Below are 27,190 nucleotides of genomic sequence, written 5' to 3'. Positions count from 1 at the left end.
TCCTAATTCTCTAAAGCAGGAGGACTGTTTATTTAAGTTATATAATTTCCTCTATTTCTCTGCTGATTTCTCCTTGCCAAGACACAGGGCTTCTGGTATTTTGCCTTAAGACACAACACTGCTGGCTAAATTAGCCTTCCTGTCATGTTGTCTTATTCTCAATCTACAGTTTTCTTGTATCCTTGTTCTTGTACACAGCCAGCAATTTAATTAAATTTGTCAAACAGTTCCTTCCTTTTTTAGGAATTTATATTCCAGAAATTATTCAACTCCTTTTAGTTAATATTTTATGCCTGTTTGCAAACCTCATAATCAAATATATATATATATATATACATACACACACATATATGCATATATATATATTTCATATTTAATGTTATATAAATATAATATATAAAATATAATAAATAACATATAAATTAAATTTAAATAATAAAATAATATAAATAAATTAAACATAATATATATAATATATATATTCAACAGGTCCTCAGCACATATCTCAAGATTTCATTTAGTTACTTGCAAGACAGAAAAAACTAATTCTAATTAAAATATAAAAATTAATAAAAAATAAAAAGTTAAGGGGCATTCACTGTTACTCATCACATCCAATACATCAACTCTCCAAAGTGCACATTTCCCTAGCATACTGGATATAAAATGCATATTATGATGTACTACCTACTAAGTACTACTACTTCTCTGAAAGGGTGGTCAAGCACTGGAATGGGCTGCCCAGAGAGGTGGTGGAGTCACCGAGCCTGGTGGTGTTCAAAGAGCGTTTGGATGTTGTGTTGAGGGACATGGTTTAGCGAGAACCATTGGTGAAGGGCAAATGGTTGGACTGGGTGATCCTGTGGGTCTTTTCCAACCTTAGCGATTCTATGATTCTAAGTAGGCAGTTTTGGGCTAATACAAGTTAAAATGTATGAACAGCACTGATGTTCATATTTCACTTTAAAGACCTGTGAATCTGTTTTACATTCTTGTTAAATGTTTACAGGCTATTAGTAAAATTAGGAACAATAAAAAGCTTAAACTAGATCATACTTGAGAAAAGTAGGTACATTAACAGATTTGTAACCCATTCAAGAGTTTGTTTCTTCCAGGAATTTTTCATTCTCTAGATTATTCTCCTGTACTTCAAAGAATTTCTTGGTATTCGGTGCTGACCAGTAGTATCATCAGAATATCTAAACAGGATCTCAGGAACCACCTGTAACTTGGGGAGGTAATTTAAGAGGGTTTTGAAGAGATGGGACTCCTTCATTGAGCTTGAAGCAGTGACTTCATCTTGACACCTTGACATATTTACACCTGGTCACACAGCTTAGAAAGCACTTCAGTCTGATATATAAAGCTCTTCGAGTAGTCCCAGAAAGAAAGTTCTTCTATTATGTTAAACAACCAAAAGCAACAGCTTCAAAAGCCATTGCCAACTACAGAAGTAGGCTAAAGCTTTCTCTGAGCTCCAGTACTTTTTAGCGCTCTGTTTCCTTTTTAGAAAGATTTTGCCTGTTGATTAATACTAGTCAATGGCAGGAGGAATCCAGGTTCTCATGGTACACTCATCATCAGTACAAGCTATAATGTTGCCTTTCTTTCTTTAAACATGCAGAATTGTTGAAATGTGTTTCTAACTATCCCTGTACTGTGAACCTCCTTGTGCCTGGCTTGTTCAAGTAGCATTAACAGCTCTTCTCATTTCTCAGAACCAGGAAGGAGATGTTCTTGATGCAAGTTTTGAAGAGGACAAGAATGAAGCAGTTGGAAATGAAGAAAACATCCAAAGTATAAAACAAAAGAGTCCATGCAAAAGAATTTTTAAAAAGGTTGTTTAAAGCCATGCAGTTTGCATCACAGTATGATACACAGAGAGCCTATGCATCAAAACAAACAAAATGGCCAAAGAAAAGCAGGTGGATCTATAGGCTTTAAAACCCAGACAGATGTAGCACACTCTTACACTCTTCACAGTGCACCATCTTGAGCACTATTTTATCCTTGTGGACAGTTTTCTTCAAGCTTTCCATGTCTTTTGCTATAATAAGACTTCTCACTAACACACTCCCTCCATAAAGGTACTTCTCAAACGTTAACCTCTTAACATCTTAAATTAACCACACACTAAGTTAGACCACCTATCATAATAGAAAGGCAAGATGGTCCTATTTCTTCTTCTCACTCTCCAAAATAACAGGTCTATAACAAAGCTGAATTTGATTAGAATGAATGGCATTAAGATTTCCATGTTCTATAAGCAATGATAAATGTGCTAGAAAATTTATTCTGTAAGTTTTATTAGCATGTGCCAAAATCCCAAATTGTCAGACTTGAAATAACAAGCAAACAAAAAATCCCTTCACACTGAGATAGTGTCTCAGTGCTAAGAGACTGATTTAACCACAGAATACAAAAGCATTGATAATTGCCTCAAATCTTTGGGTATTACGGAAGAAAATAAAGTATTCTACACATTTTTGATTGTCAAGAATCTCCTTTACCTGGTACTACAAAACTAGCAAACCCAAAACGGTGAAGGACTGGAACAAGCACAAGCAATGAACTTTCCATTCTCAGTCTTCTGCCCGGCTTTAAATTTTGCAGTAGATTGACTGAGCTGATGCTACCCATGTTAGAGGTGTAGCAAACAGATTTTAAAAGTACAAAGGTCCATCCCTCCTGTGTCCTTTCATGAGCTATCAAAGACAAAAAGCTCTATATTTGTGTAGTTTTCTCACACTTCATTTCAGGAAAAATAAAAAGTCCTGAATGACAAATGCCTTCACTGATAAGCCCACGGACCATTCTGAACCTTTAAAAACTCCCTCAATACATTTACTGCAAACAAACAGGACTTATAATTTGAATATTCTACGCTTTAAGGTGTAATGTCACTCTACAGATACACCTTAGGGATCACCACAATAATTACAGAAACAAACTGTCTACTCTCCTTGCTTAAAAGTAAAAATAATAATAATTAAAAAAAAAAGTTAAAAAAAAATTGTTTTACCAAAGTGATTACTATGGCATATATTTGATGCTTGTAATTCATTTTAGAAGTCTTTTTGTAAATTATATGCATTACAATAACAACTCATTAATGCACTGCTTACCTGAAGGTAATGCTGTTGATTTAGGTAGCTCGGTTGGTGTAGTTTTACTGGTACCAGGGCTCAAAAGTTTTACATAATTAGCAGGAAACCATCCTATTTGTCGTTTTTTTCCCTCGTGCCTGGTTAAAAAAAAAAAAATAAAGGAAAAAGAAAAAGAAACAATTCTTTTAAGGGGAATAAGAGTATCAATAGAACTCTAGGCAATTCAGCCAATACCTTAACTACTTGCAGTCACACCAACTATTTCAAGTAAATATCATTTTATAAGGAAACTGTCAGCTATTTTCATGGTGATAGTTCAATGCTATGAAGCTTCCCATTATGAAGCAAGCTTTTATTACAACTAAACACTTATTTACTACTAATTTAAGTCTCGTGTTAAATGTGGAGGTTGGTGGCCCAGGGTTGGAGCTTGATGATCCTTGAGGTCCCTTCTCCCTTCCAACCCAATCCATACTATGATTCTGTGATTCTATGAATTAAAGTGAGCTTTCACTTAAGTTTTCCTACTTTATGTGCTTTATAAATAAAACTACAATACTGCTCCTTCTAAAAGATTTCTTTTGATTTTCTTTTTTAAACCTTAACTCTAGAATGTCAGGCTAGCTATCACAATAATGAATAGCAACATTAAAATGCTTTTTAATTATGCCAATAATTGTTTTTAAATTGATATCTAGATTGTAATAGTTTAAATAGAGATTAAGAATTTGAATTACCTCTTTTCTTTCAAGAAACAGTTTCTAAACTTTGTATTAGCCTCTCCTGCTCAAACAATAGGTGGAGGAGTGCAAACATACGTCACATGAACCAAGTGCTAGAAACACAGCAAAACATTATGCCCTGAAAAAGTTCATAAAGTTTGGATTCAAACATGAAATCCCAAAGCCAGAATCCAATCAGACTATCCAAATGATCCTAATTAACAGATGTTAAGGTTTTGGAAAGCATGTTAGATGTTCTCATGCTGTCAGAGAGCATCAGTACAAAATGTGGTGCACATACATACTAGAATGTGTGTTCACAAACAGAAACAGAAGACCACATACATAACCTAGAGAGTTGGGCTGTAAGGTTTGTAACACAGCAGTCATCAGTTGCTGTCAGATACAGGATGTTGGGACAGAAAAATGCAGGCCTGATCAAGTGTGTTAAAGCTTGTATTACCAAAGCAGAATAGCAATTTGACAGAATCTGCATCCTGTTATTTCATCAACTACATCGTGCATCACAAATTAAATCAGAAGAAATATATTTAATTTTTCTCAGCTAGGAAATGTTATTATAAAACTTTAATTCAAGTCTCAGCTTCTAAATTGTTAAATCTACATTAGGAATTATTTTAACTACTTTTTTTTTTTTTTTTTTTTTTTTTAGATAGTTCAAGGTAGGAATTTTGCCTACAAAGAATATTGCCTATACAAGAAAATAGATGCTAATTTTAGTTTGAAAAGTCACCGAACAAAAACTACTCTTTCACTATTTTCTTCCCTCTCTTTACTGAAAATGAAAGCTTTTGATCTACAGTGTTTCTAGATCATTCATTTTAAGATATTGTGCATTAAATCTAGCAATGTAATGCTTAACACATTTACCCTACTTGATTTTACCTTCAACTAAGACATGTATGATCAAAATACGTCAGGTAGAAATTTAACAGTAATATATACTTCTACAAAAAATCTGCCACTTAAAAATTAAATGCATTAAGAAGTTAATATCAATGTCCTTTTCCAAATCCAGTAGTCATTTTACAACAGTTTTTTGTTGTTGCTGCTTTTATTTTTTTTAATCAGTTCTTCAACCCATTTCACCATGGTGTTCCATTAGCTTTTGGGCTCATGTAATAGAGGAGACAAGGACTAATATTAGTATGAAAACAGGAGAATGAAAAGAACAGGAACAGGACATCGAATGAAAAAAATACTTGTAAAACTAAATGTAAGATAGTGTGGTATCCAAAACTACAGATAAGAATTTACACAATAAAAAAAATAAACTTAAAAAACAAACAACAACTAAAAAAAAAAACCACCAAACAGCTCACTCTGCTCATTAGCTATTAAGTGGTAATTGTGACAGCTCTTGCCAAGTGAAGCTTATTTTGTGTCTTCAAATACATCTTGAGTCTCAAGTTACAAGTGAGCAACATAGAGATGAGTGTGAATGAAAACCAAAGCAACCTTGGAAAATGATTTATCCACAAAGAAATTAAAAAATACCACCAGGAAAAGCAAAAAAGGGAAGTAGTAATGAGGAAAAGAATACTGAAGTTTGAACTAGGTCAAACACCTAGCCTCCAGGAAAATGAACAGGAGAGCAGATTGCAGGCTGGGTCTGATTTGTGAGATGGGTATCCCTGTCTCACAGTGAAGCAAGATGGTTTTCTCCTGCCATTCTCCAAAGTTATTTCAATTTCAATGAATTAGAATGAAAAGGCATTTTACTTGTAAAAGATTAGTTGCAGGACATTTTCAAAATAATGTATTTAGCACTGACACATTTATCATTTTGAACTATTACAAAAATCACAGATTCTTTTACATGCAATTTTATTTCAAAAAACAGTAACTCACTTGGAGCTCTCCTTCCCACCAGCCACCTGGGTTCTTCTTTCTGATAAGAATCAACTGACCAGGAGCAAGGGTGAGTTGTTCTGGACCCGTTGCTGTGTAAGAGGCAATAACTTGGGCAATTTCTGTTAAAGCAGGAAGAAAAAAAGTTAATCTGGAAAAAAAAATGAACACATTCTATTCAAGATTGATTCTGCTATCATTACTGGCACAGTATATCCATTTTGAATTTTTTTCCATTAAACTGTAATGTATTTACATCATTTCTTGAATACAAAGTATAATTACAAAACAGATTAGAAGTTCCTCCGTAAAAAGTTCACAGCAGTACAGGAATAAGAAAACAGAGGTGCAACAGCTGTATGGGTAGGATACAAAAAATATCTGAAATAGAGAAGAATAATGACTATCATGAAAGCCATGTGTTTAAACTGTTGTCTTAAATTCAAAAGGTTTGAAATACACCTTTTGTCAACACAAACCCCAGTCTCTGCTTTGCTGAATGTTCAGATTTAGAAGATTAGTGATTATAAGGCTGGTACTCAAGTCCTGTCATGCTTCATTCTCCCATGCATAGAAACAGTAGCCAGACTTATCAGTATCTTGTCATTATTCCTACCTGGTCTCACTTTTACAGGTTTTCCAGAGTTCTTTTCTGCCTCTCTCAAACTTTTAATCTATTAACACAACTGTGTTTGGTTATTCAAAGCAAAGTTGGAAAGAGTGGAAGCGGTTTACTTCCAAACCCTTCCTTCCATAGATGGATCAGTAAGGTTTGCGAAGAGCAGAGGTAAAATAAGACAAATTAAGCTGGGGCTACTGCAATTTATTCTGTGTTCTCCCTCTTTTCTCTTACATACTTGCACAGTGAACTAGTTCAGGCAGACAAAAAGCAACTTTCTCCTCACGAAACAAAATAGAACATGAGTATTAGCATGTATGAGTGTATGGAAATAGGCAAGATTTGGTAATCCACATCCTTGAACCACCTCATACGCAACTAAATAAGCCTCAGAGAAAGGGACAGAAGCATGGAACATCCCCTAATTTAGTTCAACTTGATGCAAAATCATCTCTTTGGTACAGAAGCAAATAAATACACTGAGGAGGAAAAAAGAGATGTCTTCTGGAATCTTTACAAATGCCTGCAAGTGACAATGCACTTTTAAAATGATCTTTGGAAAAACAGCTGTTTGAAAGGACAGCCCTTCCCCTGGCTCCTACCCCAAGAACCAGAGGACTTTTTCCAAGCCAAAAAATAACCTGCAACGTGATCATCTGCAGTATGACCAGGCTTGACAGGCAATAAGCTACATGGCACAGTTACAAGGTATATTCTCTTTAAAACAGGAAGCAGACACAAGAGCTCAGAGTCAATGTGTGCCAGACTGGGGCAAAGCTGTGAAACCACAATGTGGAATGTACACTTCCATTTCAGGGACACTGGGAAACTCGAGCATTTTGTGGGCTTCCACTGTTCTGTTTGGTTCAGTTTACACTTGTTTTTGAGCAAGCAGATTTTTATTCCCTAGCTACATATGCTACTTCAATACAGTGATGAATAGGTTATACATTATTTTATTATAAACAGTATTCATTAATGTAAACTACTAAAGCGTAACAGTGCATTTCATAACATATAAATGACGAAGAGCAAATGATTTACTATTATGGAAAAGATTTTGATCCCACTGAATTTTTTTCACTGACTGTATATACACGGTACTTAATATGAGGTGCTGTCAACTACATATGACTTACCAGGTTTCTTCCCTAAGCTTCCTGTTTTTCCAGCTGCTCCAGAAGCCTTGAAATAGAGAGTGAAATGTAAGTTTAGCAGTCATAATTATATCTTCAGTATATTAGAATGATTTACTGTACTTCACTTTAACACACCAAAGAAGAGAGCAAAAATCTCAAAGGAAGTCTGTTCTTGCAGGAACTCTTACTATTTGAGATGGTAATTAATATATAGAAATAAAAAACATGATGTACAGAAGTGGATAACTATATAGAGGTGCAGGCATCTTTCCTAAGTCTCCTGCCTTTCAGTGACTGTAAATACCAACGTAATTCCAAATTACATAGCATTTTCATTGCTAACCTGCATATCTACAAAATGTTAATGTTGCCAAGTTAAGCTAATATGACAGTAGTATTTTTCAACTCTCAAATACTTGGATTGCAAATATGCCTAAAGAGATAATCAGACATAATTATTTAAATACTGTACATTCTATGGCTCCATATTTTCTTATAATGGCAAATTAGTTAATGTAGAAATCCTTCACTGCATCCCTAAGATGAGCGATCTGAACTTTTTAGATGATATGTGTTAAATTAGTAAAAGCTCCACCATCATTTTTTGTGCCCAGCTGAGAGCATAGGACACTCAATAGTGAAGCGCTGTCTGTCTTGACAAAGATAGCTGTTTCCCCTGAAAGTAGATGGATACAGATGAGGTACGAACATCCTGTCACCCAAGCCAAGAGATCTGCAAGAAGAGCCTTTGTGAACACCCATGAAGAAGCTAGCAAGTCACGGAAGCAATTATGTTCAGTTATGTTTATGAAAAGAGCTATTCTGAAAAAACAAATTTAGCATAAAAAGCCTTCTTAATTTACAAACTCACTGTTCAGAAGGCTATCTTCCCTTAAGAACACCAGTCACTTGGAAAAAGTTCTCTTTACTTACTTTTTTTTAATGCACTTTCAGGACTAGTCATAAAAATGCAATTACAATATTCAAATCCAGGTGTGGTCTCAACTCTACCCTTGCACATCCCCTTCCTCAGTCATTTTGTTAACCTTTTTAGTAGATACTCCGTATAGGACAGAATCCCTCTATGCCCTAAATAATTATCCCAATTTCTTCCTAGTACATGGCCAGTCTTAGCTATTACAGTATAAATGTCTGATACAGATGACAGCAACATAGCAAATCTAAACTGTCTTTTGGTCAGAAATACTGGACATACATAATATCCTATTGCCTTCAAGTGATGCTCACAATGCCTCTTCTCAATTTCTCTCTCAGCATCTTCCTCACATATTTAGAGCCTACATAAATGACTGGAGGGTTTTCAGAATACCAGTTCCTCTAAGGAAAAGAATGATTTCATCCTCAATATTCTCCTTATTAATGTGATATTTTTAAAAGCTGGGAATTTTTAATAATGAAACTAATAAAAGTGATAATGAAAAATCTAGTTGAATGACTGAGACAACAGTGCCTCTTTAAAAATGTGTATTAGTTTTGAATGCCTCGATAAAATAGATTATTAGGAAAAATACCTGTCTTAAAGAGTATGTGGCTGCTTTATAACTTCAATGTTCTGGACATTTTCCAGAAAAGCTACTAAATGGCTGCCTTAAGTTAAACAACATTTGGTCTCAGTGCTACTTTCTTGTAAAAGACTGATTACAGTTACTTTCTGGAAAGCCAGCAAGTTTTCCTTCCTTTCCTTGGTTCTCTTTCTCTCCTGCCCTCCCTTTTTCTCTATGACCACCGTGAGCCATAGTAACTTTAAAAAGTGAAATATGAAAGCATCATACAGTGATTAGATACAAAGATTAAAGTTAGGTCTGGGAACAAGATGTTCCATGCAAAGTGATTCCATGCAAAGTCCATCTGCAGTCACAAGGAGGAAAGATTAAAAGGTCTGGAAGCAAATGAGAGGGCTGGCACTAATACAGTAATATCAGAAATTGATACTATTTAGGTGTTTCCAGCAGAGAGATACCACTTCACCCTATTAACAAAGAACAAGTATTTGGACTTCCAAATAAATTTTTCCAAAACATCAATTAACCAGCATTCAGGTTGTCAAACTAGGCATGTAAGGACAGATAAAGCAGGATATGACACTGTATATTTGCAGTTCACTGGTAAACAGAGACTATCTTGAGAGGGGAGTTTCAAAATCACCTTAACTAAACTGAGCCTGAGTTCTGTTTGAAGATTCTCTGAATCCTTGTTAAAAGAAGAAGAAATAAACAAAAAACCCTGTTTCAAAAATTACCTAAATTAATAAACAATGCACTTAAAGATAGACCCAACTTCTGGTCTCCCCTGGAGAAATATCTTGTATCCTTTTGTTAAGAAAAAAAAAACAGTGGAGAGGAAATAACTCATTTTATCTCCTTTTTGTACACCTAAGATACTACCTTCATTTGAAGACATTTTGTGCCAAATGATAAAATCTGTTGAAACAGTTAAGAGGAACTTGCTCTGATAATGTAATAAAACAAGGCAGTAGAATTACCAATTGTGTTGTACAGTAATGCCCTAAGAATCCACGCTGAATAGGCTTTGACTGCTAGATGTTTTTCAGAACACTTACACAAAGTCTCATAAGTTGAGGGACCTACACTTTTGGTTTTCCAAATCCATCATATCAATTCCATATTCTAAAGGAGAGGTAATTATCACACCAGTCTCAAGGATAGGCAGGGTAAAATAAAAATCTGTTATAGTTCTGTACATACCTACCTCAATTTAATGAAAACTCTAAGCAGCTTACTTGAAGAACATAAAGACATTCGCTTTGTCAATATGTTCTAACTTTAAGGGAGAGAAAATTTCTTAGTATGGTTGCTTGAGGTAAATGAGTAGAACTACTGAATGATCAGCATGCCTTGTTTTTCAGGCCTAAGTCAACAGAGCAGAACACAGTAAACTAATTTGTTTTTTTTAGCGAAATTCTTCATGATCAGCCAGCAGCTGTCCAAGCACAGCAGCACATCTGAAAGTTAAGACAGCCACTATTGTGAAATCCTTTGCAAAAACTGGCTGTGTGACCAAGCTGAATAGCAAAACCTTGTACGTGTAATGGCAATTATCCACTTGGAACAACTACTATCTCCTGGGGGGCATGTGATTCACTCCAGGAAAATAACCATCCTGAATATAAATCTCCATGAGCTCTGTGCTCTTTCCTCTTTTTTCTCATCAAGATTTTATCTGAAGATGTGGTTTTCACCAGCAAAAAGAGCAGTCGGACCACTTTTTAATAAACTCCACTTTGTGGTTTCAGGCCCAGACAAGCTGAGATCAGACAAACATGAAACTGAGTTCCCTAATAAACACAGTTCCTAGTATTAAATGTCCGTTTCTGAGTTCTCTACAAAGACTTGCCAATATGTGTGCCTGCTCCCCATCAGACAGGACAAGCATTTGGTACGCCCAATACTTGAAGACAAACAGAAAGGCAGCTCAACATATCTTAATATAAATTCCCAGATTTTGAGACTAAAGTGTGTTAGGAATGTCTCACGGGAAAACAAAACCAGGTCTTTCAAAAGCATTCAAAGTAAACTTAACCTCAGTTACGTCCCTGTTAGTCACTGCCAAGGAACCAACCAGAAACTATTAATACCCATCTATGAATTAGGCTTCACAGGGCTTCAGGAAGCTGACACTGCAAGTTCACATTCAACAACTATGATACGAACTTACAAGCAGTAAGTTCTAAAGAGACTTAGAACTCAGTTTCATGATCATATGTTCTTTCACAACCAGAGAATAAATTACCTGTACCCATATTTCTAACCATGGGGCAACTACCATCTCTGTGATATATGTCAAGAACTACTGGCAGGGCTGAACTATAAAGCATATCCTGAACTGCAAAAAGTTGTGATTTCCTTAACCAGTATCTTCCCTGATACAGACCCACAAAGACCTTTGCTGCCACAGTTGAAGGGATGTTGCAGTACCATGAGGCATACCAAGCTGCTAGACTTGGGGACACAGCATTCAGAGCTTGCAGTCCAAAAGCATGTCTGGACTGCCACTGAGCTCAGTCTTCAGGACAAACGTCTACTCTGTCTTAATGAGGTGACATCGCAACTTAGTACTGTAAAAAATGGTCTCTCTCTGACAGAAAGACAAGTTAGCTTGCTATGGTAGGATCCATGGTGCTACAATGCTTCCAATAACTAAACTATTAAGTACTCCTAATCTAGTCAGGGACTTTATCCGATTTTTTTGCTGCTCTGTAGTCACTAGACAGATTTAAGGTGTGATCTGATGATCTTTCAAGGTCTCTTCTGACCTGGGCTGTTCCATAACTCCAGATTTGATGCAACTGAAATGTAAGGAAAGAGCACAGGCATATCCAAAACTGTATGCTAAACATAAAGCTCAACATTTCAATTCTAAAATGAAGATTGAACTTCTTGAACTGAGGTGCAGAGAATGGGACAAATACTCCAGAAGTGGCCTTTCCAGGGCAGAGGAGAGGTGGAGGATCACCTCCCTCCCACCTGCTGGCCACGCTCTTTTTAATGAACTCCAGTATACCACTGATCTTGTGAGCCACAGAGGCACAGTGCTACTGGCTCATGATCAATCTGTTGTCCACCAGGACACCTAAATAAATTTTTATTTATTTACTTAAAAAACCCTGTAACTCTCAGAAACACAAACAAAAAGTCCTTCCCATCAAGAGATCAGTACTATATACAGCTGACAATAAGCTAATTACTACTGGTAGGTGAGAATTATCCTCCCAAGTAGAGAAGGAACATAAATGAGAACACATCCTTCTCAAGAATGTCTAAAAAAAAGTTTAACACAGACATGCCCTATCAGATTATTCCACGATAAAATCAGATGAGACAGGACCTCTATTATTCAATCAATTAATATAGTAGTTAGCTAATTCTTATTGCCAAATTTGTTTCCCTGAATTGCAAGAACACTGAAACAGGAAAAGAAAAAAAGATAATAAACTGAAATATTTCTCTTAATTTCTTTTTTAAAGAAAATGACAGAAGGATACAACTCAGCCATTAAAAACTTACCTGGAAAAAAAAGTAATCATAGCTATTTTTAATTTGTCTCCACGAAACTGCTAAGTTAACTATTAACATATCGAAGAGTTATTGCCACAAATGGTTCAGAATGTAACTTAAGAAATTATGTTGTGAAATGTAACTATTATTTCCTTTTCCAAATTTACATTCAGCAAATACTTTTTCAATACTTTTTCTTACCTTGTGAACCACTGACTTGCAAATATCAATGCAACACCAAAGAAAAAATAACTCCCCCAGGTCAACAAATTGTCAAGACAATTTAATGTCTCTACCTCAGAATCTTTGAGTCTCACATAATTTGATGGGAAAACTCCTGTTTTATCACCCAGTGTTCCTGTCCACCAGTCGCCATCTTTCTTTGTCACAAGAATCATATCACCCTGCTGAAAGGTTAGGTCTCCTTGTTCAGAACTCTCATAAGTATACATAGCAACATATTCTGCAAGAAGGAAATAGATACACAACATTGGGAAACACTTGATAAACTGCTCAATTATCATTTGCAAAGCCGAATAGAATATGATCTAACTAGAGGCTAGACAGAAGATAAACTGATCAATTACTTTATTCGTAAAGCTTCAATATTTAATTTACAAAATGAAATATATAGCAGAACTAAATACAATCTATCAAAAGCCTGCCTCGGGGGAATCTCTTTGGTAAAATAGCTTGCTAGTGAAATTAAAATTTACATACATTATTACTTTATATCAGAAACTATACTGAACATATTTCCCAGTAGTTTCTGATTTGTGCTGTTGACTAGCATTTTCAGATTCGAGAAAAAAATCTCAGTATCCAAATGTCTGTAGATAGAGTCTTCATCTTACATACACTGTTTGGTTCTCATGTACGATTAATTCCTTCATTACTTGAAGGTTTGCATAGAGAGCACACATCTCATTGCATTTATGAGACAGATGGCTGGGAAATGTCAAGACAAAGCCTGAATGTTTTGTTTTGTTAAAACACAGTTACCTACTTAGTATTCAAGTGCAAAAACAATAGACCAATGTTAAGTAATGCAGTGCATAACTGTATCACAGAACTACATGAAAAAGAAACTTCACATAAAGGATTACAAAGAATTTTGAACAATTAATTAACATTTTAGACAAAATTTGATACATTCTTATTTAACTGAGCATCAACAAACTTTATATGGACATAAAATAAATTACTGAAGATTATATCCTATGTTTCTATGGACAGCTCTGGAATTAAGAACAGGTCATAGCATATCAGGAAGACTATCATGCATACTTGACAGAAATGTTCAGGTATTCCATTGCAACTGGCAATTGTTCCATTTACTTGAACACTACATCTGACCAAAACCCTCATCTTGACTTCAACAAGAATTCAAACCACAATAAACTTTCTTAATGAAAGCTAAGAGATGGTTTACCTAACAACTGCAGTTGAAGAAGACATACATCTGTTTGTATAAAGGTACACAGATGCACTAAAATTCACAACGTATGCCATATACATGTATATTCTCTTCCATTCTCTAGATCTAATAAAATATGGATTTAGCATCTTCTATTATTTCTAAAAAATAAAGGTTTTTTGAAATGTTTTTATATAAATCGTGTCCCTTTTAATACTAACATATAACCCGAGATATCCTATCCTTTACAAAAAAGACTTAGCATTTCCAAATTGCTTTTAATGAAATACATACTGAGCAAGACTAGTTATGTTTCAAAATAACTGATCATCCCTCTTTCCATTTTGGATAGATCTTTAACATTCTCTTCTTTTAATTTCTGTAGTGCTCATGTCAGTAGCATATCAAATACCTCAATAACCAAAGACTCTTCCACTTGAAATCATATGTAGAATTGTAGCTGAAAAATGCAAGGCATTCTGAAGAGATTATGTAGATGTTAATTTGTAAACTAAATTTAGATCCATTAATTTACTCTGACTGTGATTTAAGTTAACCTAACAGACACTGCACTGAAGTGGATTAGAGTGCCCACAGTCTGTTAGCACAGCTCATATGGAGACATTAACCTCCAGTTGAAGAGTGGTAACAACCAAGAATATAAGTCTTTTAAAACCCTCCAGAGACCTGACTATTATCTGTCTGTGCCCCATATGCTCCATCCTTAAAAATGAGGGGTAGCTTTGACCATACGGACCACAACTTTCAAATAAAGAGACTACAGTCAGTTACAGAGAGCTTTAATGGAACAGTGGAAATGAGTATTGAGTGAAATTGAGATATTCATTAATAATTCCTGACATCATGAATTACCTATGAATTACAAATAAACACAACATGGAAGTGTTTTCTTGGCCCTCCGCAAAAACCCATTCTAAACAGTTCCACAGGGAACTGAAATGATACCAAAATATTTACGTATGGAACACTATAAACTGTAGAAAAAATGTTCAATAATTTTTCTACATACACAACATATACAAATTTTTACAGGCCTGATCTTAAAACAAGCCTGTTTTGTTGATTCTGGGCTCATTTTCGGTAATACACAGACAGCTTACATTTAATCACATAGTAAAACTGTGTTAATGTCATCCAGTTCATCCAGTTTGGAATGCTTACCTTCACCTGACATAGTTGCTTTAGCTGCTGGTGATGCTACTCTTTTCAGACTAGCAGGACTTTCTGAAGAACCAGAATCCATGCTTTACAAGAGAATAACAGTTATTTAAGAAATTAAATCTCTTCAGAAGATGTTTAACGTATGTTAAAAATAAAATATGCAAATGTATCCCTAAGCAATTCCCTAAATTTTCTAATCGACAGTAAACTTACAAATTACATCTTTCAAGCACAATGGCTAGCTGTAGTTATAATTAAGTAATTGCATGGAATACACAATTTGCTGCCCCTCCTTCTCCCTCAGAAGAGAAAAAAATCTAAAAACATTCTAATTAGTCTTAGTGATGTCAATGCTGACTTCACCTTTCACAGAACTAGATTCTGATTGTTTTATCCTCCAAGAATAATGATAAGTGATTAAGCGTTGATATACTCTATTTTATTCTGGGAAAAGATCAGCCGAAACCTTATATAGCTGTAATTCATAATGTCAAAATAGTAATTTCTTAGTTGCAAGCCACATATAATTAAGACTTTTGGTCAAGCTTTAGGTCTACTGGTGGTGGTGCATGGTGCAAGGAGAACTGAGATCAGCTTACATATTCCTCACCTGAATTTTCAGAGATGGGAGTAAAAACCTAACAGAGAAGAGTCACATAAAAATATTTATACAGAGTTGATTCTAATCTTTAAAACTCAAGTGAGCAACTCTTCATATTTATTTAACCAATATAGTATGGAAGTAAAATATGGCATAAGCATATACAATACCTTGTTGACTTCCTAATGGGGCCTGAAATAAGCTTCACATATGACTTAGGAAACCACCCCTTTTGTCCTTGAACTTCTCCAAACCACCACATATCTTGCTGCTCTAAAACTGTGATGACATCATTTTTGTTGAAATTTAGGTGGTTGTCTTTTTTTGCTCTCCAAGGATACAGAGCCTGTGCTTGAAGTCCCTCCACTTTTTCACCCTAATGCAATTTAGAGAAAAAGAGAGAGAATTCAGTCTTGCAAAACTTTTCATAAAGAGAGCTCCTTAAGGAGTTACATTCTTATACTATCGATACAGCCACAAAATACTGTGACTTCTCCTCAACTGTATAAAGCAAAATATGTCACTCAAAATTACAAAGTAATATGCCCACAGCCCTCCTACATTTCTATCTGTTAACGTGTAATCACTACAATGCAAGACTATTTGGGAGTCTGCTTCTTTGCAAGTTCTACAATTAAGATAGAGATACAATAAATTTTGACAAAGTTATTTTGAAAGGGTTTAAAATAAACTTTATGGAAAATTATGCTTTGCTGCTAGTAATATATTGTATATTCCTACCTTTTAGTTTTGCTCAAAGAGCCTAAGGCATTTTGCATTTATCAGAACAACACATTATCTTAAAAGAACAACATGTCCAGTTGAGGAAAGCGCAGTCTCTTACAGATGGACTGAATTCATCTAACGTGAAGCTTAGTCTCATCTACACCACTTAACCTTATAATCCAGTCTGGAGTGAAGACTGTTGTCATGTGATTTAATAAAGCCCAAAGGAAGTGATCCAAAAATAGCACCCAGCCAGAACTTTAAGAAGACTGGACCACTGTAGTTTAAAAAAACCAGCAATGAACAGCAGAAGTACAGCTGCTTGTTTGTGTTAGATTCTGCTTTGTTAATGGGTGTATACTAATGCTTTATCACTCCAAACTGTCACAACTCACACATCTCAGGAAAGGGTTTCAATTGTAAATGTTCTCTCTTAGCTATCCAGAATTTCATGCTGGCTCAGAACTGTTCAGTGAACACAGCTGCTCACCTGACCCAATACAGGAGAGGGAGACGATCCTGTAACAGTGGCGGGGGTGAAGGCTGATCGCTGCCGCAGCTGCCCTGCACTGGGAACAGTCAAAGATGGCTGAGCTGCCCAGGCATCCCAGTTGTCTGTCTCTGGTTTCTCATTAGTGTTTGCTGGCCATCTGAAAATAAGTTGATTACATTATTCCTACTGTTCTCAGGGGAGTAAAAATGCTCGTGTGCAAAGAAATAAAAATTCTACATTCTCGGTCTACTTCTTGTAATTCAATATCCCATGAGTTATTAGCAGCTTAACTCTGCAGTGAAAGTTATGCAAAGAGAGGGTTACAATAAGTACATTTCTAGAAGGCAGTCTCTAAGAATAGCTAATTGCTCATCGTTGCTCATTTATGGCCAACCGTTTCTGTAATTTAGTTTCATTGTTTAGGTGTGCCCCAGTACAATTAAAATGTTAAGTACTGCAGTCTGTATTACACAGTCACTGACCTCTCACATACCTCTGTGTTATGCCTCATATTGCTACTTCAAATCTTTACCTTTTTTCTTTTGCTTAAAATTATTGTCTATGAGGTTTTCAACTCTTAAAAAGAGTTTTACACTACCTTTTATCCTTTTTAAGCTATCTCTTATCCTTTAAAATGTCCAAAAAAATCTCATGATCCATATCTCTGCCTCAAAGTACCCACTTAGATGATCAAAATTCAGTGAACTCAAGGAGCATAATAAAATAATCCAACTTAAAATTTCTCTGCCTGTTTTCTTTGCTGCTTCATGTGCTCTTAGTTGAGTAATCAGTTGTACATCTGGACTACAACAGTGCCAAAAGGCCGCAACCAACAAAACTCTTTTCATGTCAGGGACAGCATTACTAATTTTTATGAAAAGCATGGAAGTGTGTATTATCTGCCTAGATAAGATAGGAGAATGATTCCAGTTTTACAAGGCTGCAATTGTAACTATTTAGTACAGAAAAATATTTTACTTCAAACAAAATCTTTTTCTTTTGCAATCTGTGTACTTTGTGTTAACTTCTTATCATAATCTACTCAATGAAAAAGCACTCCAACACACTTGAGGCGATAATCACTACCCAAACATACGTTGAACTGAAGTCTGCCCAGTTGTTGGCAGTTGTCGTGCACTCTGTAGATGCAGCAGTTCCTAGTGAAGTGGTTGTTTCATGCACAGAAACTTTAGGTGCAGGAGCTGCCTCAGCTGGTTTTATAGATGCTGGAACTTCACTTTCAGGTATTTTTTCTGCGTAGTTTGCTGGGAACCATCCAGTTTTTCCCTTCAATTCTCCACCAAGCCACCCTGGTTCTCCAGTCTGACTTTCATCCACCTGCAGACGCATTAGATTAGAAAGCTAAGAAACATAATATACAAATGGAATACTAAATATATATATATATATATCTCTCATCCGCAGTAATTAGCTTTATCTACTTACAGAAAAATGAAAACTTCATTACAAGTATAAGCTCCACCTGGGTAGAACTTTGTTATTATTATTTAATTTACCACTGGGAGGATTATGCCATCAGCTATTCCTTCAATAGCCTTTAATAGCTAAGAGAAGATTTTGCAATGTAACATGCCTTGCAATGATTTTTGGTTTTTTCCAGACCACAAACAAAAGGTTTTCTGGGTGGTAAGGTTAAAAAAAAACAAAAAAGAAAGAAAGAAAAGTTTAATTTCAGCCCTACTACATAAGCCAAGCATAGTTTTTTAAACAGATGCTTGAAAGTCTGTCACAGCACACCAGTCTTGTAGATATTAGTTCTGAAGAAGAACATTGGGTATTGCTATTTCTGGTTTAAAACAGTTTTAAAGTTTTTTTTTCTAAATTTCCTTTTGTAGAAAATACAACAGAAACACAGCATATTAAAATCAACATCCACCAAACAAATTCAAAACAACAGTGACATATTTTTTAACATACTTATATGAAGTAATTCCATGGTAATCAAGAATTGCAGAAGAAAAAAAATTGACCACTACTACCCCTCCTCCTAACTCATTAATTGATCCAGTAGCTAAACACTGACACAGTATCTGGAGGCTGCAGACCCTTTTAAAAAGAAAAAAAAAGGCAGTAATTGCATTAGGTAATAATTACAGTAAATTTGGTGATCTAGCTATCCAACCTCTCTTCGATACTCCAATGGAATTTCAGTTTCAAGGGGTTTAAGCAAACATTTACATACAAACAAGGTTTGCTCCTTCAGCACATCACTAACATACATCTATCTGCTGCAGATTCCCAAGCAATGATCTAGTCGGCAGTAAAACCAGGCCAGTAATGAAAAGTCACATGATCAGCTCTACACAGGGGCTGGTTTTTGGCAAGAATTTCTCTCATCTTTTTAGGCCAGTAGCAGACAGTATTTTAAAATACATAAAAGTTTCTAATGAGAGCATAAGTCATGCGTTTACTCCTGCAGGTATCAATATAGCAATTGGTGAAAGATGCTTAAATCCCCAGTTGAAAATCACCTCACCCTCCTTCCTAAGCATCCATTACCAACATGAGGGATTTGTTGTTAACAGTGTGCTACATGAGCTAAAGAATCAGAAATAATGAAATGATGAAAAAATGACCTTTTCAGTCATAGGAGTTTTCAGAATATGATGACATATGATGACATCCTATGATGGAATATGGTACTATCTCAGAACTGGCTGCTTCAACAGTCAGAAACGCACCTACCTATGCATCCTGTTTGTGCGGAGAGACAAAAAAATAACCCACAGTGGTAAAAATTATTTGTGGCAATGGTGTAAATGAGTCACTCCAGACCAAGAGAGGGAACATTGTTTTGCATAGAATGACTCCAAATGACGCAGCAAAACCTCCGATTGTTCCTGGGTCACTCCTTGGAGCTAGACAGATTGCTTTGCTTTATACCCTGTGCTGACTCTTTGACTGCCTATTATTGTAATTTGTAGCCCACACTCCGCTTTTGGTGCAAAACAATCCATTATTTCTGCTTTTTGTTGCATGTATCTTTTGTCTCAGTCCCTATTAACTCAAAGTAAAACCAGAAATGAATGGAGTACATGCTTGGTGAGTTCAATGCGGTTTCGCTGCAGTGCAGAGCGAAATTTCCACTGCAGCACTGAATAGGATTTGTTAGTGCAGCAATATGAGTGATGGAAGGTCACAGCAGAGGTGAATCTTGGGACAGCAAGGGGGAAATGGGCAATCAGTACCCAGTGCAGAGTTGAATAATCTAAACGGTAATAATAAATACACAGTTCCTACATTCAGTTCCTCGGGTTGTAACTAGAATCACTAATACACAAAAGAATCAGTACCAAAAAGACCAAAAATGCGTTACCATGGTCTTCAGAAAGTGTTTTGAGACAAATCACAGTAAACACAAAAAAAAAAAACACTGTGATTTTTCAGCAGATTAAAAAAATGACCAAAGGGATTTTTAAAGCGACTGATTTAATGTCTTCTTAGAAGACAGCTTTCAGTTATTATTAAGCAATTCTTAAAACAGCTTGTTAGGATACTCAAAACTACACTTTTTCAATCAAATTAAGTTTTCAGTATATACTCATAAAAAGGCACTTTGAAAGGCAATTTGTATTTTATAGTTCTTTGAAAACGATTTCTCAGTTATTCATTTAAAACATAACTTGGACCTACTTTTGTTGCACAGCACTACAACTTTAAACAAATTCCTTTGTATGTTTTTTTCATATTCATTTGTTCTGATTCCCTTCTATTTTTCTACTCAGCATCCCAAATCCCTACAAGAAACTTTATTCCAGATTATTTTTTGCAAAATACAACTAGAATGCAAATATATGCTCAAACAACGAATAGAAGCGTGTGCGTCCTTCTAATTTACTCAATCATGCTTCAGAGACACAGCTTACAAATTCTCATTCCCAATGGCTGAACACAACAAGTGACAGAAGTAACAGCAATACAACAATCAGCAGCAGAAGCACTGAGTTCAGTTAAATTCCCTCAACAAAAGGACTGGCTTTGCAGTGGACAACTCCACTTTGAACTGGCTTGTGTATCACTAGCAGTCCACGTACACAAAAAGAGAAGTTCTGTTTTACAACAGTGATTCACACTACATATGAAGTCAAACCCTTAGTCTCAAAAAGCTATTTAATGAAAGCTAAACAAAGTACCACAGTTCATTTCGTTCAACTATCTACCCATTAAATCATCATTTTAACTCTATTTCATCTGTAAGCTTTTGATCTAGATATTCGGAGAATACTGGAATTCTTATTATAAATCTGAATTTAAGCTCTGCCTGCCAGAGGCCATATGTTGACTATGCCTACTCAGGATCTAACACAACAAGGCTGCCTATGTGTCCAATACAAAGAACAGTCATTCTAACTTTCACAATCAACAACTAAAAAAACCGACAACAAACTAGCATTATGAAATTGTTCTAGTCCTCCCATTTAAGCTTCTTCTGTGAACTTTCTATTTAACATACGTTCTGCTGTCCGAGCCACTGCAGTTCAGTTACTCAATAATTCAACTGTATTTCACTGAATTAAGTTTATTTAAACAGGCTGAATTATATCAAAGAGTATCAGTAACAACGGAATCCATTCATTTGCTCCAAGATGGAGCCCAACAGAAGCAAAAGCCAGCAGAACCTGTTTTTGTCAGAAAGCCCTCCAAAGGAGATGAATTCCATACATTGTATACATAATAGAAACCTAAGTTCTTGAATAGAGCCCTGAACCAAGCATGGCTTTCTCAGTGCAGAATATACTTGTTCCCAGAAAAAAAAAAAGGCTTGTTTAAGTTATAATTAGGGTTATAAATCAATCCACATAGTGAAAGGAACCACGATCTTATAGAGAAAGGAATTTAACATACATTAAAAGGCAAGAAGCTGAGAAAATAGAAATTCAAGTTAAAATACAAATATCCTTTAATGAAAGAGTAGATTAAAAAAAAAATACAGCCCAAACCTCACAAATTCTCTAAATCGTTTCCCAAGACGTATCAGTCCTACAAATAACTAACACACATACTCAAAAGCAATGCAGAAGAAAGCTCTTCTTATCTTTACTTTTGCAAATGCTTTCAGTCTGAACTCTCTGCCTTCTGCTCACTTTCACCAAGACGGACCTCAGCATTCACGCACAGTGTAAAAGTGCATTACACTGTTGTAAAAAGCTATTTACAAGCTGTACACCTATTAAAGCCCCAGGTCATTCTGACATAATGAATTCTGCAGTCCCCTTTAAATCCAGGGTTTATGCCTGGTTTCCATGTGCTTCAGCTGGATTCTTTACTCGTAACAGTGACAGTTTGGGTGACATCTCCTGTATATAATATACAGGTACAGCACATGACTTGACAAGCTCGCACACACAAGGCCATTTATAGCACTAAAATGAGGAAACGCTAAATTTGCCTATGTTAGAACACAGTTACTCTACACCGTGTTTAGAGTAACTGTGTCTAAACTCTAAACTCATACTGTTTGTTTTGTTGAACGCAGTGAACTCCTAACTGCACAGGTCAGAGTAACTACAGAGTTGCATTAATGTCATAAATGAGAAATCAGATGCACTTTAACATGTAAGCTTGTAAATTAATATTTTCCAATAAACATAACTGACTTGAACCTTGTGGAACCACATGACATGACAAACACTGAAGGACAGAGTCTAGGAGTCCAAATGCCCGTTATCAAAAGTAAGTTCTAGTTCATTGCACTTAAATTACTTTTGACAGTGTGGGCTGATTTGTAATTTTACTCCTACATAAATTAAAAAACAAGTAAACTACATGATAACAGAATCTTGATTTATGAACATGAATAAATTGCATAGACTTCCTAACAGCCATATAACACACTTACCCATTCCCTTTTAACCTCCAGCAGGAAAGCAATGATTTAAAGCAAGGCAGAATTATAACACATTTCACAATAGTGTCTTACATTAATTTTCTAAGAGTAGCCCATTTTAAGCAATTACTGCAGAGCAGGAGATAAATCCCACAAGAATCAATCATCAGATTTAATTATTGTTGAATGGATGTTAAGTAAAGAAAACTGAGAGGTAGAGAATATTCGCTGGAATAAGTTAAAGTCCAAAACAATACACAAGAAAACTCAAATTATCCCCACGTCTTCAATTTGGTAAAATGGTATCTTGTGTTTCTACCTCGTGGTGATCACCCTTCCTCAAGAAAAAAACCAAACATTTACTTATATGCCTAGGCAATAATCTATTTCCCAACAAAGTAAGATAAAGTAAGCATCTTCCAAGAGCCTAAAGACACACATGTACCCACATTCTCTCTAATTTAACAACACACTGACCTATACTATTTATTGATGAAGAACAATAACAACTGCGTTATTATTCAGAATGGGATTGGTCCTTTTTACAAGTCATTCAGTACTGCTACTAATCCAGGATACACGTTTATTTTCCAAAAGCAGATTCTACTGTCAAATATTTCACTGCGGCACAACAAAAGGCTGAGAGACGAGGGCTCATCTCTGCAGAATAGATGCATTTCCTTTAGAGATCTCATTATAGTTTAGGAAAGACTATAAGGTATATATTTTTTTCCAAAGCTCATTATTACTGTGCTAAAACACAATAGCTCCTAAAACAGTTTTTTTGGGGTGAAACACTATAATGAATATACCTTCCCACAGTGAGCAAGATGCCATTTGATATCCACGCCAGTCATTTTCATTATGAACAGACATATGCATGCAAAGGCCATACTAGCAATTTATTATTATTAATGCGATTTTCATAACTGTAGTTGTTAACACCAGAACTGTACTTTTAAAATATACTTATGCATACAAGCAGAAAACAGCTTTCAAGTATTTGAAGTTTAATATGACAGTTATAGGCTTATAGGTAGATTATATTCCAGCATCTCATCTACTCTTAAAAAATGAATGGAAATGCTTCTGTGTCAACATGCATGCAAGCAAATTTTTACATTTTCAAGTTTCCATTTTTTTTAGAAGTGATATTTTATCTACTTCATATCCTCTTGAGAATAAATGTAAAATCGTCCAATGGAAGAACAGAGTAAATTATACTGTTTAAAATTACAACTAAATTAGGTCATTAAGTCAAAAATTATCACCAAAACAGTTGTAGAAAAACTCCAGTACTGTTGGAGAAGTATCACTACAATACAAAGACTATATCAGCGCTGATGGGATCATGACAGAAGTGTAGTCATCCTGTAGCTTAGTGTAATTGTTTCAGTTTCTACTACCCTGGACATCACATTCTCTTAAGAAAAAATAATGTAAAAATTTATTTTTATTAACACTGCTCTTGTACTACTCCTATAAAAAAAAAACAAAATTTCTTATTAGAAACACCCTTTATTTAACAATGTCAGTTTATTATTTAACCCATAGCAACCATTCTTTTATTTGAAAATAACAGTAATTGTATTTCCTAGGTACCCTGGAGGACAAGAAACTTCACCATGTACAGGAACCTTTTCAAAACCTCTGCATCTCAGACACACACAGCTCAGCGTACTAAAACTAGTACAATCTACTCATAGATTATCTTTCAGTTTTACAATACAGTGAACTTTAAGAAGCTATCCATAATTAAGAAGTTAGTGTGTCACATCCTGTTTATTTTGGTATTCACTAAAATATGTTTCTCAAATTTGTAAAAAAAATAAATAAAAAAATCTTGCCATATGCAATTTCTCTCACACAAGTGCAAAACCTTAAGTATTTTTTGAAGCAATTATATCACAGTCTGTTCTTACCATGACTATGTCGCCAGGTTGAATAGTGATTTCGTCATGGCTTCTTGATTCAAAAGGATACAGTGCTCTATAATACACTATTTTTACATCCTCCTGAGCAGAAATTGTTAGTGGAGCTTTTCCTGAGCAAATACAAAAACACAGATACGAACAAAAAAACACATTATTTTTCCATACTTGAAAAATATGGTAAAATTGAATAAATAATTAAAAAAAACATACTTTACATTGTATATTACTCTCTTTTTATATGAAAGGAAATAGGAAAATTAATGATTCTAAATATAACTCATACTGTTCTCTCTTCTTAACATTATGTAAAAAATTACTATATTTTAACTTCTTTGATTTATGCAACTATTTTTACAAAAAGAATTGTGTACTTATGGTGCAACAAACACGACTTATCAAATGCTTCACTGATTATGTAAGTAAAGTCTGATCGCTAACCTATTGGCTCAATTCAAACCGTAATGTTTTTGCATGCAACAGTGGTATCCCAAATACCTATAGAGCCTGCTTATGAAGCAGCCTCAATAGCAGCCTGAATACAGTTTCAAAAAAGATGTTTCAAAATGTTCTGATACACAGGGATTAGCTGAAAAGAGGTCACTTACAGATGGTGCTTTAAAAATCACATGCTGTATTACAGATGCATTATTAGTGAAAAGAAGAATAGAGAAAAAACTGATAAGCTACATTTCTCCTGTATAATGCAGTTCCTATTTTGACTACTTTGCCATAGAAGTGCACTGTACAAATAATACCTAGTAAATGGATATAATTGATAAATGCTAGTTTACAGCTAAACGATAGAAGGCAATTTCCCTTTTATGCAGTCCTCCAATCAACTATTTAAACAAATACTACATTCCCAATTCATTCTCATGCACAATTATGAAAGCTACTCAAGAGTGTACCATGATTCCAAATATGGGCAAAAAATCAGGTTATAACACCGAAAAAAGTTCTCAGTTGAAAGTGGTCAAGTGCAGAGCAGAAGAAAGGAGATTCTATCGTAGACTTCAGGCCATTTGTTCAGTAAGCAACATGCATAGTGAGGAGGAGAAAAGGTAACTGTACGACACTATAAAAAATTCACATCAATAGAAGATTTGTAATGAGAAGTAATTTTTGGCACCTTATAGCAGGATTTTACACAAACATACAGCTAAGATTCTCCCTTCAGTTTGCACAGTGAGTCTCATCAACTACATTTTATTCTGTTTGCTTAACAACTTACTGTTAAGAAGAATCCTGAAGCCTAAAAGTGAACAAGTTTTTGGAGCCTAAAGCTCAAATCATACATTATTTACTTTCAACAAAATTAGCAATCCAATCTTGAAACATCATACTTTTCTGTATTACATGAGAAGACAAAACCAAAGATAATTTTTCAGTGAGGTATCTGCAACAGTATTTTTTCAGTTTTTCCTCTACCTGCATTTGACCATGGAGCCTGGACAGCTGGCTTAACTGGTTCTTGATGTGGTTGGAAAAGCTTACTCGGTTTCTCTTGGATTTCCTGTTTCCCCTTATCCTCACTTTCCTTCTTCTTGATTATTTCTTCCCTTTTTTGCTTGTCATCTTCTTGATTTTTTTTTTGCCATTGAGGTTCTTCTTCTTGTTGCACTCGATCAAGCCGTTGTTTATCCCGATCCTGGATTCGCCTGTTGGACAAGGAAAAAAAGTCTTCCTGAAGTTAGTCACACAAAATATCAGAGATTGTCCTTGTATGTAATTGACAATAAAAAGTGTACTCCTTATGGCTTTTCTGTATCCTGTCAGATCTGGCAATTATATTTTGGTGAATTAGCAAGCACCCCACCACATTTTCTAACAGTGACTCCTAAAGGGCAAAGAAGAAGGTATGAATTCTTAAAGAAAGAGCAGTGACTCTCAGACAAGTAGAGAAGGGTTTTCTGTGTAAACTACTAGGACTCTATTACTCTGAGGTGCTTTATCTTTGCATTTAAAAACCAATTTCGATATCACTTTTCATTTCAACTCACATATAAAGTCTATGCCTCCAGAAGATAATTCCACAGAACTCTAAAAGAGCAACTTCAGCATACAGTAAGAAATGAAAAACCTGTTGTGTTTTGGAGCTGAATGTAGGAAGAGAAAAAACGTCTAATATATTTGGTTTTTCCTCTGAACTGTATATTACTCCCACAGTCATACAACTCTGCACGGAGTTAAGACTTACTGAAGCTAATTAACTTCAGGAGCTCTTCAAAAAGATCTCCACGGTCCCCAATAGCTTAAAAAGACTCTGAACTGCTAAAAATGGAATCAAGCAGCTATAGATAAATGATGTCAGAATAAAAGTAGTCGCTAGCTTATATGCCATTCACTTTACGTAAACACATTACAAATACATTCAAAAACTAGTTCTAGGTCTTGGGTTATTTTGCCATTTAGTGATACACGACTTGAGATCAGATTACGCTCTGGGAAATACTAAGTTTGTTTGACTTTTTTGCAAAATGCTTTGCACTCCAAT

At 35.2% G+C, this 27,190-nt stretch overlaps 1 protein-coding gene across 1 annotated transcript in view; it reads right to left on the bottom strand.

Annotated features, from left to right (window-relative positions):
* Positions 1-27,190, bottom strand: part of ITSN1 (intersectin 1) — a 119,094-nt gene that overhangs the window by 25,491 nt on the left and 66,413 nt on the right. Inside the window, exons 18-28 of the mRNA XM_040666360.2 lie at positions 26,125-26,354; positions 24,685-24,806; positions 22,775-22,789; positions 18,011-18,252; positions 16,912-17,071; positions 15,866-16,071; positions 15,095-15,177; positions 12,792-12,958; positions 7,460-7,505; positions 5,702-5,823; positions 3,126-3,237 (exon numbers count right to left, since the gene is read on the bottom strand). Coding sequence (XP_040522294.1) covers positions 3,126-3,237; positions 5,702-5,823; positions 7,460-7,505; positions 12,792-12,958; positions 15,095-15,177; positions 15,866-16,071; positions 16,912-17,071; positions 18,011-18,252; positions 22,775-22,789; positions 24,685-24,806; positions 26,125-26,354 — 1,505 coding nt within the window. The remainder of the gene's footprint in view (positions 1-3,125; positions 3,238-5,701; positions 5,824-7,459; positions 7,506-12,791; positions 12,959-15,094; positions 15,178-15,865; positions 16,072-16,911; positions 17,072-18,010; positions 18,253-22,774; positions 22,790-24,684; positions 24,807-26,124; positions 26,355-27,190) is intronic.

Source organism: Gallus gallus, chromosome 1, assembly GCF_016699485.2.
Source record: "Gallus gallus isolate bGalGal1 chromosome 1, bGalGal1.mat.broiler.GRCg7b, whole genome shotgun sequence".
NCBI classification, from domain to species: domain Eukaryota; kingdom Metazoa; phylum Chordata; class Aves; order Galliformes; family Phasianidae; genus Gallus; species Gallus gallus.
Note: the sequence above shows the minus strand (reverse complement) of the source record. Positions and strands in the feature narration are given on the sequence as shown.